This window comes from Melanostigma gelatinosum (genome assembly GCF_949748355.1).
Source record: "Melanostigma gelatinosum genome assembly, chromosome: 3".
Taxonomy (NCBI): domain Eukaryota; kingdom Metazoa; phylum Chordata; class Actinopteri; order Perciformes; family Zoarcidae; genus Melanostigma; species Melanostigma gelatinosum.
Genome location: NC_136636.1, coordinates 2,622,880 through 2,642,618, shown reverse-complemented (window position 1 = coordinate 2,642,618; position 19,739 = coordinate 2,622,880). Strand labels below are relative to the sequence as shown.

The 19,739-nt window shown below is 42.4% G+C and overlaps 3 protein-coding genes across 4 annotated transcripts; 1 reads left to right on the top strand and 2 right to left on the bottom strand.

Annotated features, from left to right (window-relative positions):
* The first annotated feature begins 507 nt into the window (after positions 1–507).
* On the top strand, positions 508–1,834 carry polr2j (RNA polymerase II subunit J). The gene is made up of 3 exons (XM_079266261.1): positions 508–697; positions 1,291–1,399; positions 1,651–1,834. Exons 1-3 carry the CDS (start codon positions 555–557, stop codon positions 1,750–1,752), a joined length of 354 nt encoding a protein of 117 aa, XP_079122387.1. The 5' UTR covers positions 508–554; the 3' UTR covers positions 1,753–1,834.
* Positions 1,835–1,848: 14 nt separating this feature from the next.
* Positions 1,849–5,352, bottom strand: LOC306775762 (deoxynucleotidyltransferase terminal-interacting protein 1-like). Its single transcript, XM_079266260.1, has 13 exons — positions 5,050–5,352; positions 4,576–4,646; positions 4,327–4,423; positions 4,077–4,175; positions 3,916–3,975; positions 3,774–3,833; positions 3,080–3,138; positions 2,934–2,976; positions 2,654–2,712; positions 2,420–2,480; positions 2,275–2,346; positions 2,131–2,186; positions 1,849–2,053 (listed from the first exon to the last, which is right to left on the bottom strand). The coding sequence occupies exons 1-13, from the start codon at positions 5,122–5,124 to the stop codon at positions 1,945–1,947; spliced, it is 921 nt and encodes a 306-aa protein (XP_079122386.1). The 5' UTR covers positions 5,125–5,352; the 3' UTR covers positions 1,849–1,944.
* Positions 5,353–6,020: 668 nt separating this feature from the next.
* pcif1 (phosphorylated CTD interacting factor 1) lies at positions 6,021–18,644 on the bottom strand. 2 transcript variants are annotated; one of them, XM_079266246.1, is made up of 16 exons: positions 18,551–18,644; positions 16,302–16,459; positions 16,005–16,129; positions 15,670–15,795; positions 15,415–15,548; positions 15,108–15,265; positions 14,545–14,692; positions 14,344–14,427; positions 13,427–13,526; positions 12,881–13,040; positions 12,314–12,483; positions 11,704–11,790; positions 11,429–11,613; positions 11,133–11,226; positions 10,079–10,254; positions 6,021–9,710 (listed from the first exon to the last, which is right to left on the bottom strand). In XM_079266246.1, the coding sequence occupies exons 2-16, from the start codon at positions 16,426–16,428 to the stop codon at positions 9,293–9,295; spliced, it is 2,292 nt and encodes a 763-aa protein (XP_079122372.1). In that variant the 5' UTR covers positions 16,429–16,459; positions 18,551–18,644; the 3' UTR covers positions 6,021–9,292. The 2 variants fall into 2 exon arrangements, with proteins under 2 accessions (XP_079122372.1, XP_079122373.1); XM_079266247.1 differs by lacking the exon at positions 18,551–18,644 and having other exon boundaries at positions 16,302–16,475.
* Between the last annotated feature and the right edge of the window lie 1,095 nt (positions 18,645–19,739).

Genomic DNA, 19,739 nt, shown 5'->3' with positions numbered 1-19,739 from the left:
TTTACTCTTAATTTTGGTATTGTGTTGTATTTTGCTTTTTCTATTTTAGTTGATTTTTACTTTTTTGATATTCTTTTGTCTTAATATTTAATGAAACTCTGGAACAAGAATTTCTTTCGAGATTCATAAAGTTTTATTTTAATTTATTTTATTTAGGTGGTGGGGCAGCTCCTGTACCTCTTGCCAGATGGCATCCTGGTGAACAGGTTGTGGTGGGTATCGTCTTTTAATACAATTTGGACTCTTATTAACAGTAATATTAATATGCTGACCTGCCTCAAGTGCTGCATCAGAGACGAGAAAGAATACTGGACTAAAACTACAATCCAGGTGTGTTTTGAACACATAGGTAGGTGGATATAATGCAAGAAGAAGCAATATATCAGTTTGGTCCTTCGTCCACACTCCAGATTAGTGGGTGGCGGTAATGCACCCGAAAGCTGTTTGCTAACCGCCATAAAAAGTAAAAGAAGAAGAAGCCGGAAGTTGTCTTATTTTGAAGAAAGCGTGTTTCCAGATGTTCTCGGAAGGTTGCTAGCGCTCAGATTTAGAAGATGAACGCGCCTCCCGCCTTCGAGTCGTTCCTCCTGTTCGAAGGAGAGAAGAAGATCAGCATCAGCAAGGACACCAAAGTGCCGAACGCCTGTTTGTTCACTCTGAACAAAGAGGACCACACGCTAGGAAACATCATCCGAGCGTAAGAGGCTAATGCTAACAGGCTAATAACACTTGCTGAGGCTATTTGATAATAACTCATTCAATGTCTGTCTTTCAGCAGAAATCTGTATTAAGAGTATAATATTAGCAGGTACCATCACTGTATATTTAAAGTATTTAGTAGTATATTGTGTTCGGGTACACTCAGCTAGAGAGGTGTTTTCTGTTATTTAGTGCAGCCATGTTGATATAAACATGATGGACAGAACAATAGAAATATCGTTGTGATTGTACAGCTGAATATACAAAACCACTAGAACCTTCAAGATGTATCACAGGACCACTGGATCAGATTGGGGTTCCCTATTAAAACAGTGCTAATAGGCTAACATAATGCTGACGGGTATAACATGGTTTCTGATGCAGGCTGCATGCTCAATGCAGCAGCTTTTATTGTGAAAGGATCAGTCTGAGACGTCAAAGGACTAATTCACCGATATCAGACATCAGGCCGATGGATCGGTGTCAATGAAGCCGATTTATTCAAATTCAGCTATTTTTTTCACAATAGCTGCTTTTTAACCTTCATGAGAAACACTTCATGTCCTGACCGTGTGTGTGTATGTGTGTCAGTCAGCTGTTAAAGGATCCACAGGTTCTGTTTGCTGGTTATAAAGTTCCTCATCCTCTGGAACACAAGATCGTCATCAGAGTGCAGACCACACCTGACTACAGTCCACAGGTAACACACACCCGACTACAGTCCACAGGTAACACACACACACCTCTGATGACAGTCCACATGTAACACACACACACCTGACTACAGTCCACAGGTAACACACACACACCTCTGATGACAGTCCACATGTAACACACACACCTGACTGCAGTCCACAGGTAACACACACCTCTGATGACAGTCTACATGTAACACACACCTGAGATGAGTCATGGGGGTGTACAGCAGCTCATCATGTCTTATTTTGACAGGAAGCGTTTACCAACGCCATCACAGATCTCATCAGCGAGCTCTCTCTGCTGGAGGAACGCTTCAGAGTCTCCATCAAGGACAAACAGGAAGGGATTGAGTAATGCCCCGCCCCCTGATGATGATGTCACGTCCTTGTTTGATTATTGGTTTATTTTTGTAAATAAAATGACATATCACAACCTGCAGGGTTTGTTTTTATTACGTCTTTTTAATTAAAAAAAAAAAAACAGCATTAACAACTTTTGATCACTGTGTGTGTGTGTGTGTGTGTGTGTGTGGGGGGGGGGGTGGGGTCAGGGGTCAGCATCTCTCTGACCCTCCATGGCTCTTTGCATCTTCTCCACCATCCACAGAGGAACTGAGAACGGCTTCAACTCGTCCATCTTGACGTCTGGACAGTCCCTGCGCACACACACACACACAGCTGTTACCACGGTAACCACATATGTGGAGCCGGTTACCCTGGATGTCAGACTCACTTGTACTCATCACTGCGAGACAGATCCTGGATGTCCTCCTCAATCAGCAGGTAGGCCTGAACACACACACACACACGTGATGCGTTCAGGTGCAGCAGTGCTCTGTAGGAGAGTTCAGTGTCTTAATGTTTGTATTAATCTCACCATCTTGCCTCCTGTCGCTCTCATGTGGTGTCTCTCTGCCAGCCACTGCTTATCCTTCGCATCTGCTGCATACTGAAACACAAATATCATTTAAAGGTGTAACACACGCACACACTAGACGTCACAACCACACACACAGGTTTACCTTAAACAGATCAGAGTGTTTGATGTAGATCCGGCCTCTGGTTCCGCCCATTCCCAGCGCCCTGCAATGACATCACAACAACACATGATGACTTCCTGTTCAACTGTTCCTGGACGGAGCCAACGTGACCTGACTGACATGATGACATGTTTGATGTCATGTTTACACGTGGTTTACATAATGATGACAATGTTAACAGAATGTTTACACGTTGTCGACATGATGTTGACTCACTTGTTGGCTCTGGAGCCGAGAACAAACGTGCTGCTTTCATTCAGTCTGGATGGATCCCACTGAAACACACACGCATTATTCAGCAGGTCACTACTTAACTGATGAATGAGTGAATTGATGGTTAGTTAGATGAACTGTAACCTGTGTGAACGGGAATGTCTATTTCTAAAGCTGGAGAGCATACGTTGCCTATCTTGTTAAACCTGATTTGTGGAAACAGGCCGTGGGTATACAACACACCTGAGTTTCATGTGAGTGAACTGACTCCTAACTGACTCACCTTCGGTCCTTCTCTCTTGATTGGATCAGACTTGAGCTTCACTCTGAGGACGGGACAGTCACAAAGGGGGAGAGATGTCAGGTGTTCAGGTGATCTACCTGGATACTGATGATGATGACGATGTCATTGGTCTGTCAGATACTCACTGAGTGGAGAAGGTGTGAGGTCGATCGGAGGCCGCCACCGCAGCTGGACGAGCTCTTCTCTGGAGACACACAATGATCACAACTTAAATATAAACTATATGTTAGTAGTTTTAATTATATATTATAAGCTGCTTAGAGCTACTCATAGTCACGTTGTTCAAAAGCTTTCTGTTACGTAATCTTTAATAAATCCCTTATTTTACTTTGAGTGAGAGAACATGTATTTATAATTAGAGTATGTATTATTTATAATTCATCCGGTTCAATTTAAAATCTGATAATAAATATGAATATCTGATAACTGTAGGCTAATTCAACATATAAAGGAGTAAATCATAGTGCCAGTTAGACGTTATTGTGATGTTCTGGACCTTTAATGAGGGAATGAACTCTAACTGGACCTCGTTGAATATTAACTGAAAACCCCTGACAGTCTGTATATAACAAGTGGACGTAGTCATCGTGACATCACTCGTTGGTTTGTGGACTGATGTTTTGAAGCCTCGAGTTCGGCAATTTTTGCCATCGCCATCTTGGATTGCGGCCGTTTCTGTAAGTTATTGATAACTTGCTTTGAACGCTGCTTAGTCTCATTCTGACCCGTGATATTCAGTACTGGTCTGACTGGTGCAGCGACGTCTCCTTGTCACCTGACTGTACGAGCAAACACCTGAAAGGTCAGAGGTGCCTGTACCTTCTTGGGGACGGGGCTTCCTCTCTGACTGTAGTCTTCATCAGCAGCAGGCCTGGACCTCTGACGGGACACAAAGAGCCAGATCAGAACTGGACCCGGTTTAAAAACATGCTCCGGAGGTTCTCATTGGTTGGCCTCCTACCTTGATGGCGGCCTCTGACCGCCCCCGATTCACCTCCGCCTCTGGAAACAGCTGTTTGGCCTGGGGATGACATCATCAGAGAGAAACCATGGTTACCGCACAGAGAATATGGACACCTGGGGTCAAAGGTCACGAGGTCAGCTGACAGGAAGTGATCTCACATGTTCCAGAACGTTCCTGCAGGCCTCTCTGATCAGCTGGTCGGTCTGAACGTCCTCACCAACGTTCTCCTTCACATTCTCGGAGGCTTTCTCAAAGAACTGGAACAAACACAACAACAAGAGAACATCACCGGCACATCTGTTCCCACCTTCTCACACCTGGTTACAAACCAGGTTGTTTTTTTCCCGGGAGTTTCCCATGTGATTTTGTGATATTGGGCGATACAAATTAATTGAATTGACCTCTGACCTTCTGGTACTTCCTGAACACAGCCATGATGTCCTCGTTGAAGCTGGGCTGAAGCACAGCCCTCAACAGGTCCATGGACACCTGAGGATCAGTGTAGCTACACGCACACACACACTTTACTTACACTTTACTGCCTTTCTTTACTGTACTCTGAATCAGTTCTGATGTTGTTTAAATTGGCCATCAGGGTGGAAAACACCAGTATGAACCTCCAGTAGGACCAGTATAAACCAGTGAACCAGCACTGACCTGACTGCCATGTGTGAGCGTCGTCCTCGTCTGTGTATCTGTCTGTGTTTGATCATCAGGTTCCACGGCTTCTACAGAGTATAGATTAATTTATCAATAAAAAAATGACATGAACTTCACATCAGAGAATCATTCTATAAAGTAAAACATGACGTCTAAGTTTATTTATTTTATAAAATTACAAAAAATATTTTTAGCAATTGATAAATAATTGTATTTTTTTACTAACAACATTTACAGACTAATCAATAATGATGTGAAGCCATGACGTGATCTGAGAGACACTGTGACGTATTTGGAAGCACACAGCTCACGAGACATAATATAACTAATATAATACAACAATAAAATATAGTTAATATCACATCACGTCATTTGAATAATAGAATGCAATATTTTAAACTAATTTATTGAGTTCAGGTTCAGACTAGCAGCTAGCTTCGCATGTTAGCCTCCGTTAGCTGTGGTTCGTACCGGGCTCTGGTCGGTCTGCTCAGGTCCGTCCTGCACCAGCCAGTCCCGGCCTCCCTCACTGCGGTGGGCTCCCATGGTCCGGTCCGGTTCTAAACGAGCTAACTCTACTAGGCTAGGCTAACAGCAGCTAAAGCTAACAGCGGTAGATGTTTGATCTCTGGACCGGATGTTACAAATTCCCCGGATGTTACCGTAAAGTCACGTGCTGACACCGAGCGGCTGAGAGATGTTTACCAATACAATTTGTATCGATAATCGACACACACTTATTGTGTCAGTGTGCGTTTCTTCCGCTTGTGTGAAGCTAGCAGTAATGTCAACCACTTTCCGGTCATTACTTCAGAATAAAAGCGCAATTTCCACAAATCCAAAGACATATTTTAATAAACGTGTTTATTTATTATTGTTTTCAGGAGCTTGGCTAACAGATACTTCCAGCTATTGATTTGTGGATGTAATAATATTAATTTAGAAGTTTCTTTGAAATAACGTCTTTTACACGAAAACTGTCATGAAGTGATTTAAAAAAACATAATGTATATCATTATATATACTATATAATATAGTATAAATAATTGATATAAATAATTAATATTATAAATATATATTATATACAATACATATATTTTATTTATAAATATAAAATATATGAATTATATATATATATATTAATAAAAAAGTTTAATTAATCTGTGGTGGAGTTATGCAAATTATGGGATGCATAAATACAAAACCTAATAACTAGGAGATCTTTAACAATAATATACAATTATTAGTTATGAGCAAAGAGATTCAGATCACAACTGGTTTCTCCAGTTTATCAGATAATCTATAGAATGTTTATTCATAATTACATTTATTCTGGACTTATTACAGATCTCAAATATGAGAAAATATAGTCTTAAAAATGTAAGCCAAGAAAGTTATTACGAAAAAACACAATGATTCAATTATTTCTGGTATTCTTTTCGATGAAAGAGGAGATAACCTCCATAAACAGTTTAATATATTTCGAATAAGTTTTAATTATTACACCAGTGTTAATTATCTGAGCCCGCTTATTTGTAAAGTGTATTTGTTACTTCACCTTTGACCTTTCATGAGTGGACACTTCCTGTTTGTCCTGTGTTGTCAGGACACCACGTGTCACATCATCACATGATCAGAGCGTGCGAAAGACAAGCTGGACAGGTGTGTTACTGGGTTGGATATGTTTTTTACTGGGAGAGTGAAGCTGCACTGTGTTTGCAGGCAGGAATAAAAGGACAGACCGTATTTACATTCTCCAGCTGTGAGGACTACAAACATGGCCGCGTTTTCGCAGCTGTGCAGCATCGCCGCGTGACATCACACTGACGGTCATTTCATGTTTAAACCAGACTTCAGTGGGTTCAAGCAAGACTATAAAGAAACATCATATTCAGGAAAGACAAAACAACTGTGGGAGTCTTCTTGTAGTTGTGACTTCTGTTTGATAAGCTTATAATCATGAGAAAGTATCTCTGAATTAAAGCTTGAAATACCTTATTATAATTACACTAAAACATTGTGTAACTTTGACCAGTTTAAGTTATAACAACATCTGTATCTCATAATTAAGAGAAAGTTCTCGTAATTATAATTCATTTTATCTCACACTTAGGAGACCTTTATTTTGTAATTATGAGATACGGATGTCACAAATACAAGAAATCTGTCATGAAATCTTTTCTCTAAATTAAGAAATAAAGTTCAATCAATTATGTGATGAATATGAATTGCGTAGCTACACGACCTTTATCTAATAAATATGAGATCTTTACGTTGTAATTATTAGACACGGATCTCAAGTACAAGACAAATGTTTTGGGATAAAAAAAATCTCGCAAATTACAACCGTTATCTTGTGATTAAAGTTCATCGTAATTACAAGAATTATATTTGTAATTATTTTATAGAAATCGTAAAAATTAGTTTTCTTGAAATTATGAAATGCAGAAGTCATTAAGACCAGAAAACTAATTAAATTGATTGTAATTACGAGAATCCAAATCACGAGAGAACAATGTGTTTTAATTACAATAAAACATTTCCTATTTCCACCAAAAAGGGTTTTCTGGCTTTCCAAAAAATATTAAAGGGACAGTCCAACATTAGCCTAGCTTAGCACAAAGACTGGAAACAGGGGGCAACTGTTAGCTTGGCACCATAAAAAACAAAAACAAATCCACCTTCCAACAACTCAAACACAAAATACCAAAATGTTGGACTGTTCCTTTAAAAGAAAACTTTAAAGAACTAAAACTAGAAAGTTGAAGAAACATCTCGTGAAGCAGCGACGCCATGCAGCCCAAAAGCTCTGCCTGAAAAACACATTCAGGATTTACGAACATCATTTAGAGTCCAAAAGGTTTCATGCACAACAAAACCCCAAAATAACATAAAAAAAAACAAACAAGTTACTGAAAAGAGAACAGCTGACAATTATAAAAATAATGTGGAGTATCCTGCTGGTTAGACTTCAGCATTACTGATGCATACACACGTCTACTTTGACATACAAGATATAGATTTTCTTAATCACACTTTGGTTTAGTTTAAAACAAACTATCATAAGCTGTATAATACAGATCTCCATATCTTCTTTTTTATGTTAAATTAAATCAAAAAAAGAAAAAAATACAATTAAATTGTTTTGTTTTTTAAATCAATTCAAACAGCAGATGAAGAAAAACAACATCAACAGACTTCATATCAGTTTATAACTGTACAGTGTCTACATAGCCGGAGACAGACGCCCCCCGATAGGACGACTCATCAGCCAATCAGAGAACAGACTGGATGTGTAAGAAGAACTGGATACGGCACCATTTTTGCCCGAGTAGCCCCCCCCAAAAAGCTCCCCTTAGAGTCTATGGGAAGAGGAAAAAGTCATAGACCATCATCTTAAAAATCTCAAACTTGCAACTCCATCAACATCATTTGATCCATTAAAGGTTGAATTTATAAAACTTCTCCTCAAGCCGAGAAAGGCGATTTTTAAAATGTGTGACGTCATCACTATGTAAAGTATGAGGGCGGATTTGGGGGCGGAGCCAGAGGCGCATATTCCGCGGACCGCAAATCACAGAAGCTAGGAACTAAAAATGCGGCGTCTTTGTGTCAGATGTCCAGTTCTTGTTAAACATCCATGGTGTCGAGTTACGAAGTGTGAGGAGTCGCTGGTTCTTCGAGTATTCTTCATTATTATTATTAAATGCTTTCTTTTGAAGATCCGTTCGTAAACCTGTTAATGTTCACTAAAATCAAGCCAGGTAGCAAGTTCATGTTGTGCAAAATTCTGAGTATTAAAGTTAAAACAAATATATTTTGACAAAGTCAAAAAAAAAAGGGAGAGAGAAAAAAAAAAGTACTTTTTCAAGAAAAATGTTGAGGAAAAAAGAAGACATTTCCAGAAAAGGTCAGAATATATTTTTTTAGAAAGTTGACAAGAAAAATATTTTGAGGATGAATAAGAGGAGAATAATTGCTGCTTTATGTGGTAAACAGGGTTCCGTCTATGAAAACACAACAAGGAACCCTGAAATAACTTCTCACACTTCACAACTCACCTGGTCCAACACCTGTCACATGACACCACAGGAAGTCTGATGAGACCTCTGAGGAGTTGTCTGTCATCGTCGAACAGTTCCAAGTCCCAGTTCTGACTCCGCCTCCTTCCACAAGTAAATATGAACTCACCGCGAACGCTCCGCCGACTCCTGCCCGATGAGTTTCCCCCACAATGCACCACAAACTTGGGAGGGTTCAACCTCTGAAGGATGTGCACCGAGTACGGAGGAGGCGGGGCCTGAAGAGTCTTTCCGACTCAATGAGGAAAGACGAGTCCAATAGAAACGATAGCTGCCTTGTCAACCAATCACCAAGCCCTGTCGGTGTGGGGGACCAATCAGAAGTCTTCCAGTGACGTCACAGATGACTTCACAGGTTTTTTATTATTTTTTATTATTTTTTAATTGCTGGAGCTTAACTACATCTTCTAACTGGCTGTGAATGAAAAAGCTCCAATCAGAAGAGCTGATGTGTGAGGGGAGACGGTGAAAGCCGACAGAAAGGATCAACTCTGGTCCAGAACCGCATTGTGGGTAAGTGGACAGATGCTACAGGTGTTGGTGAGGGACAATCTGAAGAGACGAGACGATCAAAAAACAGAGAAACTTTACACAGGCGAGGGGGCGTGGTCACACTATAAGCCCCACCCCCATTACACGGCAGGCATCTTTTCTTGAGGACTGGTGCTGCTGCTACTGCTGCTGCTACTACTCGTACTACTGCTGTTGTTGTTGTTTGTGGTGGTGGTGGTGTTGTTGTTTGTGTTGCTGCTGTTGGTGGTGATGGTGGTTGTTGTGTTGTTGTTGGTGTTGTTGTTATCGTCAGGACCACCAGGGGACGTCACCCCACTCTGCATCCTATCAGCGGCCTTGGGGGCGGAGTCTTTGTCTCCGGGGGTAATGGGGGCGGGACCAGGAGAGGCCAGGGTGGCGGGGCGAGAGGGGGAGGGGCGGTACGCTGCCATCAGCTCGGCGAGACGCTCCGGAGTCGGCGCCCACTTCGCAAAACCGGCGTCATTCTGAAGGAAGAGTACCGCAGTACCGTGTACCGCCCGGTAGTACATCTCATCTCTGGAAATACACACAGATACACAAGAGTTCAGTATTAGTACCTCTTAAAGATATGTTGGCACCGAGGCCCTGCTGTGTTTCACGTTTGTATGTTTTTATGGTGGTGGATAATTTAGTTTTTTAATCCGCACAACAATAGATTTATTTTAGGGTTCCAGACTGATCTACAACTCATCAATGCGTGTCTCCTTTTGTGTACAGGCAAACTGTTTTTATTAAACACCATAAAATAAAAGATTGAATATTTCGTTATAGAAACATGTTGTGAATCTGTTAAATCTGAACTAAATCTGCCAACTATCCTTCCATCTATCTATCTCCCGATCAAAACCCGTGTTCATACATGTGGTACAGTGCAGTAACGGTACCTCTTGCAGATGTGTTGACTCCCAGAGCGATACTCGTGTTCGAAGGCCGTGATGTTCAGCTGGTGACGGAGGAATCGACTTGCTTCCATGCGGGTCAGAGCTGGGGTCACGGGGTCACGCCACTCGGGGACGAAGACAATGAAGGACAGCGGCTCAGCGGACTTGTCCAAAAGCTCCTAATAGACAGAGACAGACCATAATATGTTTGACTGTCATCTACAAGACCAGTGTAGACACCAGCACAGCCCGGTTTAGACCCAAACAAACCAGTTTAGAGCCGCACAGTAGGGCTGGGCGGTATACCGGTTGAACCGGTATACCGGGTCATACCGGTGCACATCCGAAACAACTTCTACGATGAGTAGATGTTGCCTCTTCAACAGGCAGCAAAATATATTGTTCGCCACTGGAAGCACTGCGGTCGGAGCTAGTTGTCTTGGCTGTATTGAGAGGGACCCCTAGTCATGGTCATAACTTTATAACAATTTACAACTAATGCTCTTTAACAGGGCAAAAAACCACGACACAACAGTTTGTGACAGATAAACAATTTGTAGCACTAATAATTGTACATTTATAAAATTTCAGCGCCGAGCTGCATGCTGGGTACAGCTCGCTAACAGTCTGCTAACAGCTGGGAGAGGCTCTGTCGCGGCAGTAATGTTACATTAAAGAACAGAAAAGAGCGATGCAGGATGAACAAAGACAACAAAAGGTATTTAGGTCAGACACGTATGCAACGCTGACTACCGTAATATGTGTGGTATTTGTTATAAATGTACGTTGGTAGTAGACGGTGTTAAGAAGCTGTACATGGCTTCTTCTTCTTCTTTAAATTCCATTGGCGGCTGGCAACCAACTTGCATAGTGCATACCGCCACCTACTGTACCGGAGTGTGAAACCTTTTCTTCCCATTGAAGTCCAGTTTAAGACCCCATTGAGCCCAGTTTAGGTCCACGTACAGCATAGGTGAAGATCCTGCTGAGCCCAATTTAACCATTCAAACCGGGAGGACCAGTACGGTAAAACTAGTATATAAAGTATTGAACGGACCTCAAAGTGTGCCACCATGGTGTCCATCAGCTCTTCACAGAACGGAGGGTTGGCTTCAAACGAGCCGCTGACTGGACGGAAAGACAGGAACGGCCTGAAAACACACACACAGGGTTAATAATTCTGTACTACTACTGTAAAGTTTTGAAAAAGGAGGCTGTGCTTTAACAATGGGATTCACGATAGAGTACTAAACCCAAAGTCCAACGAGCATACTCCAGAGATGGAGTAGAACCTCTCAGGTACAGACAGACAGACAGACAGACAGAGTTTAGAGGTGTTAACACCCATCTCACCCTCTGGATCCGAAGAAGCCGTCGATGTCGGGGAAGGCGGAGCCAAACTGTTTGAAGTAGCAGTTGAGCGGCGAAGCGAAACACTCGAAGGAAACCCCAAACTGTCGAATCAACGCCTCGAACACCGGCACCGGCAGAGCCCCCTGCAGACCCGTCCCCTCGTTAGTGCCGCTGCCAAACATCACCTGGACAAACACACACAACTCATTAACTCACCAATTACCAGAGTCGTTACCAAACACATACCCTGATTGGGTAACAGAGAGTCAGCTGACCTGGTATCTCTTGAGGAGGCACCAGACTCTGGTCAGGAACTTCTCAAAGCGAGGATCGTCTATACAGCTGTACCTGTACAACAACTCCTGGAGACACAGACAGACGACATCAACACAAACTTCAACAGTCTCTCACAGAACACCCACCATAAGCAAGCGTATACATTATTGTTTATTTTATGAATCGTTATCTTGTTCCTTCTCTGCTTAATCACATTGGTATTTGACACTTTGACAATATTGGCCTTGTTACATTCATGCCAATGAAGCACATTGAATTGAATCAGACAGAAAGAGGGACAAACGCACGCTGAGACAAATTTACATTTCACTAAAACAATGTTGCCTTCTGCTGGTGGACTTTAGCTGCTGAACGTGGAACTAGCTTAACTTCTTGAATACTGAGCAAAAATATCTCCCATTTTATATTTGATGACATTAAGTTAAAGTCATAAACACATCCTGAACACTTCCTCCATGTTCACCTGTTTGCATCTGCACTACTTGATCCTTTTCTTAAAATAGCTTTTAAGCTTCTGTCAATCAAACTCAAGACTTCCTGGATAAGTTTCCCCGTTAAAGTTTTAAGTTAATTTAAATCGGCACTGACCAGTTTGCTGAAGTGTCCTCTGTTGACTTTGACCATCTCTCCTCTGAAGCGTAGACAGGCCACATCGTTCTCAAAGTGCAGCTCGACTCGGGGGAGGGGCGGCGAGGGCAGCGCCAGACGCACCGGGTAACAGTAGACCAAACGGGACTGCTGGGGGGACGCACTGGCCTCTGAACAAACACACAAACAACAACACATTATAAATGATCTCTGTCCAGATGAGCGTTTTAGCGAAATAATCTCGGTGCATACTACCACCTCTAAAAAAAGCATATCACATGACTATTCACGTACACTGGGTACGCTAAAATAGCTTACCTCCTGCGAATGTGTGGCAGTAGTAGCTTTATAAAATGCAAAATAAACCACACAACAGCTGCCAGCGTAAACAACAAGGTCAGCAATACTTTGAGGGTGATGTTTGTTTTCATGCGGAAAAAGGGGCGGGACGAATCAGGGAATTACACGTCATGACTGATGAGACCCAATCAAGACCCGAACGTATGCGTTTCAAAACGTAGTGGTGTGGTTGTAGCCTCAGGTGTGTGTGTGAGTGTGTCTGTGTACCAGTGGGGGGGTCGTGCAGCAGACTCAGATGCGTCTGCCTCATCCGGCGGCTGTAATCTACAGACAACTGGTAGATCTTGGAGCAGATTCCCTCCACAGAGTCTTTGGCGACAGCGGTGAGGTGAGGACCACACTGTTGTCTCAGGTGCTCCAGACGGTCCTACACACACACACACAGAAACTACATTACATCCTGGCACAGTGAACTTGTCTTTATGGTGTATTCGACTCTAAATGGACCATAATTTATGAAATGAACATCATGCTGTATTGAAGAAGACTTGAAACTAGAGATTGAGACCATAAACTCATGTTTACTGAGGTAATAAATCAAGAGAGAAGTCGTCATTTTCTATACAACCAGAGGAGTCGCCCCCTGGTGGACATTAGAGAGAATGCAAGTTTTAAGACACTTCCGCATCGGCTTTACTCGGCAGAACCGGAAGGTTGCCGCGTGTTTGGAGCCAGGTAAGTTAGTCATGAAAACACCCTGAGACGACATGTCTTGAGAAGAAGACTACAGTATGAATCAGGGTCAAAGGTTACCATGTAGTCCTCTTTGCTGGCGGAGTGATCTCGGCGCAGCCAGCTCATGGTGTCTTCAGCATTCCACTTCACCACCTTCCTGCTCTCTGGACTCGCATTCCTGCACAGATCAAAAGGTTAATATAGCAGCAAACAACTATTAGCTATGTAAAGATATATTGGTGTTGATTGCTTGATGTGTTGTTGGGTGCCAAAATGGATATTGCATACATTTGAGAAAATAAATTGTGATTGATGGCTCTAGCGAGCTACAATATCAGCTAAGCCTCTCAGAGATGGAGAAACGATGTTGCTAACAGTTTAGCTTAGCCTTCTGCTAACCTACTGAGCTCACGGCTGCTGCACCACTAAATTAGCACACTAACTAGCCGCCATCTGGCTACTTAGCTAACTTGCTAATTACGCCATGCTTTCATGCTACACTGGTTACAGAATATGAGCCCAACATTGGGGCTGACGTGTAACGGTCCCGCTGCCTCACTCCTCGCCCGCTATGAGGTTACTTCGCTGGGAGGAGGGCAGACGGGAGCTCTGGAGTCTAGCTAGCCAGCTAGCTCAGGAGATGGACAAGCTAGCTAGCCAGCTCTAGAGATGGACAAGCTAGCTAGCTAGCTAGCTAGCTAGCTAGCTAACTAGCCAGCTCAAGAGATGGACAAGCTAGCTAGCTAGCTAGCTAGCTAACTAGCCAGCTCAAGAGATGGACAAGCTCTCTGGGGCTCCAGTCTTGTCAACAAAACTTGCTACCCAGCATTAAGTAACGTGTTAATAGAATTATTCTGCCTCCACCAGCACTACGCCCACAAAAATAAGTCATCATGTCTAGTAACAGAAAAGGGGTCGACAGAGCTCCTTTTAAAAAAGGTCAAAGGTTAGTTCATCATCAGGATAAAGCTCTGATTGGTCCGCTGTTAACCTACCTGGAGTCAATCATCCGCTTGGCAGCTTCAGCGTATCTAAACAGCAGCTTCCGGGCCTCCTCTTTGTACTTGATACGTGCCAACCTTTAGACACAAACACACAAATAACAACACATCATCACTATGACAATAAATCATAATGGGTAAGATGAAACATTTACATAACAGAAGGTTTGAAGTGACTGACTGACAGACAGGTACCTGATGGGAATGTCGTTCATGATCTCTCTGAACATGGACGGGGAGACGACGGGGTCGCAGTCACTCGGCAGTAAGGGGTCGTGGCCTTTGTCGATCACTTTCCTCTCCAGCAGCCAACGGTTGAACGACTCCCGGGGTGGATCAATACCTGAACCACAGACAGACTTACTTACTTGTTCATGGACTTTCAGAAGGTAACAACAAAACAGCAGCTTTCTAAAAGTTTCTTTTTTCCTGTTTTTGTCATGTGACGTTAATTTCTTCGTATTTATTTGGGACGGCGGTCCTCTGAATATTTTAGAGAGAGCGAGAGAGAGGATTCAATTGATTTTGTAGAACCCAAAATCACAAATTTGCCTCAGAGGGCTTTACAATCTGTACACATGTGACATCCTCTGTAGCCTCTAATGTCCACTGGCACCACCAAACCTCCAGTCTTCCACCATATATGTTTTGTTTGTGCAGCAGTTCATGGCGGAAGTGTACCGCCTCCCGGTTTCAAAAAAAACATGCGTGACTATTGTTGGATGAGTTCTGGATTGACCTCCAGAGACCCAACGTACCTTCTCTCTGGTGACACAGCTCGTGGTAGTGTTGCCGAAGTTTGGTGACCAGCTGAGCTCTCAGCAGCTCCATCTCAGGGTGGGGGGGCAGCAGGTGGTTGGCAGGGGGGTGCTCTCTGATCACCGCGTTGGTCTGGGCATCCAGATCCCAGTAAATACTAAAAACAACAATAAACAACTTTAACAACATAAAGATTAAATCTAATAATTATCACAATATATATTGAATAATTATGAATGAGGAAGAGGGTTAGGGTTAGGGGGTTAGGGTTAGGGTTACAGGGAGAGGCGTGGCCTCAGCACTCACACAGCTGGCCTGTATACAGCGGGGGCGGGGCTTGGCAGTGTGGGTGTGGCTGGTTGGGCCGGTTTGTCCTCTGGGGCGAAGTTCAAGGGTTTGACCCCGGGGGTGCTGGGAGAGATGGGGGTGGTGAGCTCCACCTGGAAGCAACATAATATGATGTTAAATAAATTAGAGGACTCAGTTTCCCACAATCCACTGCACACCGGTCACTCGTTGAACTGTCATGAACCGATCCAAGAGCGTTTTTTCTCTTCTTACCTTGGCTCTTTTGATGTTGTTAGGCACCGCCCCCTGCTCCTCAGAGCTCCTCCTCTTCCTCTTACCATTACCTAGATTACTGTCTCCGCCCTCAGCAGGAGCCGCATTCAGACCTAAAGGATCAGACTGCAGACAGACAGACTCAGTTCTAAACTACAAACTAGCTGTATACACTATGTACCATACAGTGAGAGCAATGAAAAAATATATGTGTTCACATACTAAGATTCTGATGTTTGTTTACATTTTCAACAACTAACTTCTTGTTGTTAAACGACTGCATGCACCTGTCCTTTCACCTCACACATTAAAAAGGAAACAGTGACATTACTCACGATGACATCATGCTGACCCAGCACTGGGACCTCCCACAGGCTCTGATTGGTGAATCTGTTGAAATAATATGGTCGGTTCTCCCTCCGAGACCAGCACTTAGACCATCCAGCCTGGACCAGTTCATCTGTCAGACAGACAGGACAGAGAGAGCAAGAGACATAAAGAGACAGGTCAGAGAGACACACCAGCACTTACACCATCCAGCCTGGACCAGTTCATCTGTCAGACAGACACGTCACAGAGAGAGACAGGTAGAGAAACCTCAGACAGACAGACAGACAGACAGACAGGTGTACCTGGGAGCTCAGGTGGTTTGGATGTGGTGGACGGAGAAAGGGGCGGTTCCTGAGAGGAGGCGGAGCCAGAGGGAGACGGCATGATGGCCGCCTCCCCTTTCACCGATCCCTGGCTGTCATTGGACATCTCAGCTGCTCGTCAGAATGACATCGACTGCCTGGACAGGAAGACACACTTTAATATCTTTCAAAATAAAACAATGGTGATACCTTGGATTTATAATTTACGATACAAGAACTACAGAATGAGAAAACATATGGATTATTTTGTACATAAAACCGTCACATCATCAAACATATCTGATACGGATCCCCATCAATAATGATAAATATCGTTGGGTTATGCTCCAGACACTCATGTGCAAAGGTTTCAGATTTTTCTTCATTTGATTGAAGCCAATAATGAAGTCTTAAAACCTGAATTCTCTCTACTATCCATCAGGGGGCGACTCCTCTGGTTGTATTGAAGTCTATGAGAAAATCACTACTTCTCTCTTGATTTATTACCTCAGTAAACATGAGTTTATGTCTTAATCTCTCGTTTCAAGTGTTCTTCAATACAGCATGTTCATTTAGTAAATGATGGTCCATTTAGAGTCAAACAGACCATAAAGCAGGGGAAGCTTTAGGACAGGACTACACGGTGATTGACAGGTCTCTACCAGAGACGTATATGGCAGCTCTAAGTCACTCCTCGCATTTCAAAAACAACATGGCGACGGCCATAATCCAAGATGGGGACGGTGTAATTGCCGAACTTGAGGCTTCACAACATCAATCCACAAACCAATGAGTGACGTCACGGTGACTACGTCCACTTCTTATATACAGTCTGTGTGGTTTAAATTATAACACATCATGATAACGTTATAATTTACCTTCAGCCAGTACTCATTTTCACTGAGCAGAGCCTGAAGGCATCATAATGTAACTGAAGTGAACATTTGATCGTTAGCCGTTAACTAAGATTTAAAAAGGTGCAGACAAGAACAGTCTGGTTGTCCGGACCTGCAGCAGACATTCATTGTTAATAATCAATATCTTACATGCTCACAGCACATATTATTCTCCATTTAACTCAACATGCTATAGTGCTGCTTACATGTAAACTCACATACTTAGTTATTTAGCATGTTATTATTAATCAGGGATAAATGATTTTGTCACATTGGAGAAGCTGGGACATTTTGGGCTTTTGTATTCTGAAAAAGGGAAATAATTCGTCTTTTTCCCCTTTTTAAAACAGTTATTAGAAGTTTATTGTTGTAACACTAGTTTTAATGAGAAACGTTACACTGATGGTGTGTGATGTTCTAAAACTATTCTTGGTAGAACAGATGATGATGTCTTCCAGTATTGATTGATTTGAGGATTATCTGCTTTAATAGTAAACAGATGATCTTTTATTTTGAAAAACCGACGGGACATTTGTCTCAGTTTGTGACATTTTATATGTTGAAAGGTTTGTAGATTAGCGAGATAAAACCGATGAATAGAAATAGATGAATACAGATAAATCCATTAATAAGGAAAATAATCAAATTAATCGAAAATAGCGACAGATTTGACGTGAGCACGCTGATCACGGACCGTCAGAATGTGGCGGTAAACGGACCGTTCAGTTTTAAAATCAGATTTTTTTAATAATCAATATTTTCATCAAACACATTGTCTGTGTACATGTAGTAAAATGAAAGCGGCTGTGATTAATTCATTAAATAATCCCGATGTTTTCCTTCTCATACGCAGGAACGAGCGCTGTGGTGGTAACACGCATGCGCAGCCTGGGCAGGCTTTTCCAAACAAACACGGAGGAAGAGAAGAAGAGGAGGGGGGGTGAAAAAGGAAAGGGGGGGTGAAGGAGGAGGACAACACAAAAGCTGCGGCTGAAGACACGGATACACCGGCTCTCAGTGTCGGTCCACAGCGGGTCCGAACCGGGCTAAAGTTACTTAAAACACAGAGAGGCGAACGGGGACGTCTTTTTAAGTCCCGTCCCGCCATTAACGGCCATTTTGCGGTACCCGACCGGTCTCCGCTCAAAAGCGACAGCTGCTGTTTAAGGCGCCACTTCAGACAAGATGGCGGACACGCCCCTGCCACAGCGCTGCGCGTCCTGCACATCATTTCTGGTCTTTACTACAAACTCAGCCGCCCTGCGCGCGGTTAATACGGCTCATCTGAAGGCCGAAGCCTTCCGCCGCGTGTCAGTCCCGTTGGTGCGGCTCCGCACGGCCGCCTGACCTTACCTTGACTGGTTAAATTGCGGAGAGTCGCGGGTTCTGTCAGTTTGTTTCGGGTCCTCCGCTCCGCTCCCTCCCCGCCTGCTCAGACATCTTTACAGGGACCCAGAGTGAGCCACTGCGCAGGCGCAGCTGGTGTCCAGCTTCCTGTTACGATACGTCCTGCTCCCGCCGCCATTTTGAGCAGGTCACTTCTCCACGTAGCTTCTACGTTTGATGAAAAATACAAATGTTAATACATTATTTATTTGATGGAATAGTGTTAACGGTATCATACTATAAAAAGCTTCATTTTCCTGTCTTTTAATTTTGTATTCATTAGAAAACTGATCTAAAAGCTTTATAAATAATGTGAAAGTATCAAAACACTTAATTTATAGAGAAATACACGTTTCAACTAACCGTGGCTTTATTGGCATGAACATTTCAGAAAAAACAATGTTTCCAAAGCATCAAAATAAAAAAAGTACACAATAATATTAACAGGAATATTAACACAACATAAACATGACATTACAATTGTTATGTAATAATGATATATTAACAATATTACAATTACATTTCAACCAACTGTCCCTCACGTTGTGGCATGTTGACACATATTGGGCAGCAAGATAAAACTGAGTTGGATTTTTCAAAAGAAGTGTTTTTCTGTCAATTCATTATATCATTTTAGAACCAGATAACATTATGATCTTCCAATGTTTTAAATAGTCTTCTTTACATTGTGTTATAATGTAGTTTTACTCTGATTGGTGTTTGGAGAGAAGTGCTGTTGCTGAAACCCAAAATAAAAGAATGAACCTGGAAATGATGATTTAAGAAAGTTTTTATCACGTCAAATGAAATAAAACTAAATATATGTATCCATAATATATCCTATAAATATCTTTAAATAATCTTATGGATCTTTCAATCTCAGCCTATAAAGGAGCTGTGTATAAGTGATGAGTTTGCAGATTGCATCCAACTGAACTTTCAACCTTTCCAAACATATCGGAGAACAAAGGTGTTCTTCAGGTAAAATAAAAAAGCCACTGTTTGTTTGTCCTTTCTGGGCTACTGTAGAAACATGGCAGTGGAACATTATATCCTTATAATTGAACATTTGATCAGATCGTTACTGGCAGACAAATAGTTTTATAGAAATTGGTTAAACTGTGAGTAAAAACACTGGATTCATTTAAATATTTTG

Bases quoted from the DNA above. Each gene is read 5' to 3' on its own strand.
- polr2j (XM_079266261.1), top strand. From the start codon at position 555: ATGAACGCGCCTCCCGCCTTCGAGTCGTTCCTCCTGTTCGAAGGAGAG. The intron at 698-1,290 runs GTAAGAGGCTAA...TATGTGTGTCAG, and splicing joins CTAGGAAACATCATCCGAGC to TCAGCTGTTAAAGGATCCAC. The intron at 1,400-1,650 runs GTAACACACACC...TTATTTTGACAG, and splicing joins CACCTGACTACAGTCCACAG to GAAGCGTTTACCAACGCCAT.
- LOC306775762 (XM_079266260.1), bottom strand. From the start codon at position 5,124: ATGGGAGCCCACCGCAGTGAGGGAGGCCGGGACTGGCTGGTGCAGGAC. The intron at 4,647-5,049 runs GTACGAACCACA...TATACTCTGTAG, and splicing joins AGCAGACCGACCAGAGCCCG to AAGCCGTGGAACCTGATGAT. The intron at 2,187-2,274 runs GTGAGATTAATA...GTGTGTGTTCAG, and splicing joins GAGCGACAGGAGGCAAGATG to GCCTACCTGCTGATTGAGGA.
- pcif1 (XM_079266246.1), bottom strand. From the start codon at position 16,428: ATGTCCAATGACAGCCAGGGATCGGTGAAAGGGGAGGCGGCCATCATG. The intron at 13,041-13,426 runs GTAACCTTTGAC...GTGTGTGTGTAG, and splicing joins CCAGCAAAGAGGACTACATG to GACCGTCTGGAGCACCTGAG. The intron at 11,614-11,703 runs GTCAGCTGACTC...GTGTTTGTCCAG, and splicing joins GCCTCCTCAAGAGATACCAG to GTGATGTTTGGCAGCGGCAC.